A 6,805-nucleotide genomic window follows, 5' to 3' on the forward strand; every position below is an offset into this window, starting at 1 on the left:
CTTTTTGTCTTTACTGAGGGACACCTGATTGTGGAAATATACCCCCAGCGCGTGATTGTTAGTCGCCGGTACAATATATGGCGCGAAGTAATAGTGGCTTCTGATTCATTGATTAACGTCTTACAGTGGTTTAACGACTATAACATCTACCTACTGTTTCCTTTAGACATGATTTTATGACATCCCGGATGCAAAGTCGTCCTAGGGGAACTAAATACAGTTGATCGCTCGCCAACGTCCAAATTAATGAATGAGCTCACCATTTCGGATTCCAACAGCGGCAAACAAGTTCATCCGTATCGATGGGGTGTTATTTCTGGATGTGGACTAACAGTCGCTTGTGTGACGTACACGCTATCGGCATTTATTGCTCCAGCCTTCCGGCGTGTCTGCCTACCGTTTGTTCCAGCTACGCCTGTTCAGCTGGATAATATTGCAAAAATTCTACTTGCCCAACGTAAGTCAGCCTGTAGCTCCACTTTGGGCCCCATAGTGGATTTGGGCAGCGGTGATGGACGTGTGGTATGTCTTTTTCCCTAAGTCGCTCATATGTTGCCTTGTAGTTGATCAACCTCATGCAACGTAAAGACCTGGGTTTTACCCGGGGAGTTGGGGTTGAATTGAACCGTCCGCTGATCTGGTATTCCCGTTGGAATGCTTATCGTGCGGGTATGGGCCGCCCATTGCTGAAATTTCGTTGTTGTGACATGTGGAAAGTAGATTTATCGGAGTTTCAAACTGTTGTCGTGTTCGGTGTAGATTCAATGGTGAGTTTATTTCAACCCATCAAGTGACAAATTTTGGAGTGAAGTCGTTGGGTGCGTCATGTGTTGGTTTGACCGATCAAACCTCCTGTCCATTCGACTGGTTGTTGAAACCCTTTGTCACCCGGCATTCTGCAAAGGTTTCACTGCCCATCATTAAAAGCACCACTGTCAGTGCGTGTCTCAACCATATATTACTCTTCCATATGCACAGTTGGTATGTCGCGTTGCAGAAAAAAATGACTGACGACCTCTGCATGTTCTCTTGTAGATGGGTGAACTGGAAAACAAGCTGCGACAGGAGCTGAAACCCAATACCTTTGTGGTCGCCAGCCGTTTCCCGCTGCCATCTTTGCCTTGCGCGGACTCAATCGAGGCCGGTCCCGATTCTGTGTATTTTTATCGCTTCTGATTTCCCGGTGATCACAAAAAACTAAAATCTACCCAACACTCCAGCCCATAGAAACTTTTATTGAGCACACATGTACTTTTTCTCATTTTTTGAATATAAGGTGTGCACCTGTGACGGATAATGATTTGTTCTATAGTCCCTCAAACCTCTGAGGCAGTTCAACTTCGTCGTAGCGGCACTGTGTTCTGTAAAAAATGCCGATTGTCGAGGACGCCGGTATCGTGTATGCAAGTTAGCTTGCCTGTCCAATCAGTCAATAATCCTTCAACACTTTGAACAGAAGGCGAAAGGTTAATGATAAAATCAACTCTCAGTAACAAAATAATTCTTTTAAAATTTATTTGAAAGTTCCTGCGTCTATTTAAGTCAGACAGTGGAGCTTGAGCAACTGGTCGGCAAAGGGTTGTAGTCCGAAACTTCAGGCAACCTTACCAGGGTTTCAACCGCTCTATAGGGGTTTAGTTGTATAATCTTTCAGTTTTGATTTTCCTCATCATCATCTATGTTAATAATAGGGTCTTCAACCGACCTATATCGTGCCACTTCCCCAAACAAAATGGAGATAACGACCTCCGTTTGAGTCTCCCGGTCGGAGCTGTGCATCTTGCGAAGTTATGCAATTCAGCATTACCGATTCAATGCTCCGATGGTCAAAGACAAGCAATCTTTTTTCTTCACTATACAGTGGTTGGGCTTAATGGGCGTGAAACAACACTGGGCGAACTACTTCATTATAGACTGGTTTTTGTTGACAGGCTAACATCGCGTAATCCGTGGAGAGTCCTAAATTGAAGGAAAGCAGAACGAGCTTAAGCTATTCTGGCATTCATTTCATTAGTACTACTGTCATCCGACTGATGGGACCATCCAAATAGGTGAGTTTATCCACTATCTCTAGTGGTTTTGGTTCTGCGACCAGGTTTGGTGATGCACTCGCTCAATCCTGTAACAGCACTGTACTGTTTGAAGGCTCGGAACAACATTTCGATTGTGTGGTTTATTTTGTTTCTGAGTGAAATATGAACCAAGTAGCGTAATATTGTCCGCATACTTCATGCCCGAATACTCTGGGTCTTTCCCAGCGGCTCCAAACCAGAGGTAGAAGATGAACGTTTCTTCGATACTTTTTTCGTCTACAAGGTTGAACAGGAAAGCTGATAAGGGGCAAGCCTAGCGGATATCACTTCTCCTAAACTCACATACCCTTAGGTATTGGATCGTATTGTGACGAAAGTTTTTGGATTGCTCCGAACCTGGTTTCGACCGTATTTAGATGGATTATCAGAGTGGTGTCTTGTTTGCGTGTTTCGGGGACACGGGACACATTGATTTTTAAACGGGAGATATGAGCAAGGGGATTTGTTGGCTTGTCTGATAACCCTGCTGCATTGGTCTCAGAAGCGCATGCTTAAATTGTGTTTCTTCGGGTAGAGGGGCAGGAATGGACACTGTATTCATGGAGCTACAAGGTGGCAGGCCTGTTGGCACGGGTGTTAATTAGATTTGGGTTGAAAAACCAAGGGCCTAGGTGCTGTTCCTACACTGCGTGGGCAGTTGCTATTTTCCAGTTGCTTAGACCTATGAAGGAGTTTAGTTTCAAGCATTTGACTTTGAGCATTCGATTCAAAGGTCACCCAAAAGGCACTGGCAGAAGGTTTCGTTCCGCGTCCCTACCCGCAGCTTCTGACTCAACAATCTGAACTGCAAGGCAACAGTTGGCAAGGTTTTACTGGGAACCCTACCCTTAGCCAATGACCCAATTGACTAAATTGCCTTGCTCGAGAGTATAACTCCCTGAATCCTACTGTGACTGCGCACGCCAGTTGCCTTCCGAACAGCACCAGACTATTTTTAGAAGTATTTCGGTCATATCGTATAATGCGTCGACGGTTACGATCAACGGTTGAGTGGCCTTAGTGTGCAGTTTTAGGAGCCAATCTTTTCCCCCACCTTTCCTCGGGGAAAGCAATATCGCTGCTTCTATAAATGTGAACATGCTGGTCGACTGGAAGAAACGTCCTACTGCCTTCACACCTGTGGCGGAAGACGTTATCTCAGACAGCTTCGTGGTACGACTACTAGCAGTATGGGGACTTGTATATGTTTTTCTGGTTGCTCACCTTTGGCCTTTAGCATGGGTAAACCTTGTGGCACGAATTCCCAGCCATTTTGACTCGTATCACAACACTCAAGCCCGACCTCCACGTCATACTGACAACTATTGATTTGGAATGCCGGATGCTGTTATAGGAAGGTTGCTTTAGTTTCAATGGCTAACAGCTGTCTTTATTTTTTTCCTCGACTTAAATGCAGATGTTTTGGAGAATGTCTGATATCGACCTTATGTGCGACAACAAACGTGTTCACTCCGATTGACTTATTCCAGGAACTCATGTCGTACATGCTTTTTCTTCAGTGGCAGCACACTGTGTTCACAAGTTTATAATGACTCAGCAGGCTCAACTGAGCTCTTCGCCACATTGGAAACCACACCACCCCGGAACTCTAGTGATGCAGTGTCGCTACTCCTGAAAGCAGTGGAACGTGGTCTATAGTGTTCCGGAAATTTGGCTGAGTGGTCTGAAAACTGAACTGCCTGCATTGTTCTCACTATCGGCTGGACAGCTAAGATATACTACATAGGACGTCAAAGGTTGGTGTTCGCATCCTGAGATAGGTTTGTTATTCCGGGGCAATGTGTTCGTACGATGGACTTACATGTTTGAAACAGTTCCGAAAAGCACAACTTTCATTACTCACTGACAGCGGTGTGTTGCCCAGGCCGGATGTTCTCATACTTCCTGAATCAGCATGGTATACGGTAGTCCGCTGTGTACGAAGTGGTATGTAAGCACAAGCGGTAACTGCTGCACAGCAGCGCACTTACACTTCAACTAATTTGTTTTCGCTGATCAACATAAATGTTTTCTAGGAATGGCATTACTGAGAACGCCTGACCGACTGATCGTTCAGCTGTAGCACCCTTTCGGTGCCTAACTGCCACGTCAACCGAAGGAAGCACGAGGGCCGGGATACTGCCAGGTTGCCCAAGCCTAGACAGGGAAAATCGAGAGGCAGGGGTCAGGTTCGAACCATGGGCCTTCCGGTCAGTAAATTCTCTAACTACTGGGCCCACCTGGTATGTACTAACCGTCCTTCTCCACGGGCGGCCTTAATCGGAGGGCACTGTTTTGTTGGGAGACGTGCGTTAACGTTTCCTAAATGCGGTACATTAAGGTTGCAGTACTATGCTTGAACGTAAAGGGACAGATGTCTGTCACCTAAATTGGTCTTGTTACGCTATCGCACTCAGTCCAACAGCTTTTAAATTGAGTGCCTTTGTGTCGATCGGCCTCCTCCGGTCTACAACGATGTCCACAAAATATTTGTTTTGTTCATCCATACACGAACATTCAACAAGTCGGCCAAAACCATTGAGGAGATGCAAACATGAATTTTCTGAACAAAGCAATTCAAACTACGAGATTTACAATGTTTTTTTCGTTGGTTCATCATTCAGTTATCCCTATTATTTTGTTCCGTTGCTTACGCCAGCGGTGAATGTAGTATATCCACAAGAGAATAAGTGCAATGTGAATGAGTACAGCATAAATCCACAGGGTCATGAACAGCAAATCTTCTGCTCTGGGCCAGTTGACAGCCTGCAGGTCCCCATGACGAAGTGAAGTGGGCAAGTTGAGAAACGGCGCGTCTTCTAGGCCAACTGTGCTCCAATCGTCCACTGCTTCGATGCTCAGCAATTGCTCTCCCAATATTTTTTCGCTGATGGATGTTTGTATTTGTTTCCCGGAAAGCTCACATAGTTCAGCTGATTTTTTCAGTCTCTCTCGTTTCAAACTGGTGATCCCGGTGAATGATGCTGGACTACCCTGAAAAAAATACGAGGATTATTCTGTCAATGCTTTAGAACAAGTTTTCGAGTTTTTAAATAACAACTTCCAATGCTTATTTGTTTTAAGTGTGAATGAAATTCAACAGTCTTCTGTACAGATATGCCTCTTATCATTCAGTCTGAGGACCATAAAGATCTGTTAGAATGACAGACCCATTTTTCGTTTGTGTCTAACTGAGTTACATTTTAATATCATACGAAAGGTGATAGAAAGTGATTCTTTTTTGGAGAGAACCTTAATAGAAGAGGTTATTGTCTGCTTCCATTCTAGTCCTTACAGCATTGTCACAACAGAGCAACCCCAATAAAAATTGAATTTAGGCAAATACTGAATGGTTTTGATCTCTCAGACTATCCAAACATAGCAAATATTGTCCGGATAAGTGATAAAATTTTGTTTAACTGACCAGTTGGATGATATCACAATCAGTCCAGGGCATTTGGTTGATTCCATTCGGCACAGAATGAAGGATGCCCTTGCGAATATGGAAAAGCACTTTGACTTCTCACTTTAGGTCTGAGTTCACAAATAAAAACAGTCACTCAAGTTCAGAAGTGACCGGATAATTGCTGGACTAACCTTCGTCAAGTTGATGAATCAGGAATGCTGAATACCCATTGGAAGAAATTCTCCACACATCTGAATTACCCTAGAGAGGAATCACTGTATGCTACCCTAAATGTTTTCTGTGTCGCATCCATTTGGCTAAGTCTACTTGATCTGGTGGATGGATAAAAACAGGAGATACCAGCATAAACCATTTATAGTCTGCCTTCGGTTGTAGAGTAAGACTTAAGAAGTGTGACCTCGTTTAAATGGCCTTCATTTGGCAGAGTTGCCGCATCCACCACTCCAGTATGTAGTAGTCACTCCGGAGATCAACGTCATTTGGGACCGATTGTTTTATTGCTAAGTTGGAAATCCCCAAAAGCTATACTCTGGTTGCCTTTTCCTGGTGGACATCAGAGTAGTTTCCAAACTGAGACTACCAGTGGCGTCTTATGTTAGGAGGTCTGTCCACTAGAATATGCGTACCACAGACGCCCAGCGAAAAACGCACTTTTCTTGGATGGGTGGAAATTTGCAAACTACCCGTGAGTTTACACCTGCCTGTACTCTAGGGTAGACCTTTCGCTTTTAGAGCACCCATTACAGGTGTCTTGTGAGGAATGGTTTTTCCCCTATAAGAAAAGTCTCCTTTGATGAAGTTTTTGCCGTGGATCATCATTCAAAGTGTTGTCATTATGTGATATTCTTCTGGAATCACATTTCTCACTACGAAATGTGGGTTTATTTGGCTTTCCGAGCTCCGAAAGGTAACTAATAGTGGTGTTATTTCGTCCCGCGCTATAAAAGTATGCCCATGAAAGTTTTAGCGGCAGATATTGTTTCAACTTTCTAGTAGCCTCTCCGATGCCGTGTAAATGTGAACGAAATCCCGTGATTCGTTCAGTGTGGCCAAACGGGCTGAGAGATAAGATCAGCTCAAAAGTGATTGGGGTCAATGGTACAGCATTTGGGCGACTTTAGGGTCATTTCCTTGTGACTTTTGATCACAACTGGTCTGAGGTATTTTGAAATCCTTATCCAATGTTTTAGATTCGTGAGGTGAAGGTGTGACCTCTAAACCATCTACTTTTATTCGATATGATTCAACAAATCTCCAGCAGTATACCATGAGCAAGATATGGAGTGCGGCTCCAACACTGCTATCC

The 6,805-nt window shown here is 44.2% G+C and overlaps 2 protein-coding genes across 2 annotated transcripts in view; one reads left to right on the forward strand and one right to left on the reverse strand.

The window, feature by feature from the left end:
• Window positions 1-246: 246 nt before the first annotated feature.
• Window positions 247-1,291, forward strand: T265_08091 (hypothetical protein; the record flags this gene model as incomplete). Its single annotated transcript, XM_009173790.1, has 3 exons — window positions 247-522; window positions 564-767; window positions 1,036-1,291. The coding sequence occupies 3 exons, from the start codon at window positions 247-249 to the stop codon at window positions 1,174-1,176; spliced, it is 621 nt and encodes a 206-aa protein (XP_009172054.1).
• Window positions 1,292-4,621: 3,330 nt separating this feature from the next.
• Window positions 4,622-6,805, reverse strand: part of T265_08092 (hypothetical protein) — a gene marked incomplete at both ends in the record, with an annotated part of 16,531 nt that continues 14,347 nt past the window's right edge. Inside the window, one exon of the mRNA XM_009173791.1 lies at window positions 4,622-5,066. Within this exon, the coding sequence (XP_009172055.1) occupies window positions 4,689-5,066 (378 nt within the window). The remainder of the gene's footprint in view (window positions 5,067-6,805) is intronic.

The sequence above is a fragment of the Opisthorchis viverrini genome (genome assembly GCF_000715545.1).
Source record: "Opisthorchis viverrini unplaced genomic scaffold opera_v5_199, whole genome shotgun sequence".
Classification (NCBI taxonomy): domain Eukaryota; kingdom Metazoa; phylum Platyhelminthes; class Trematoda; order Opisthorchiida; family Opisthorchiidae; genus Opisthorchis; species Opisthorchis viverrini.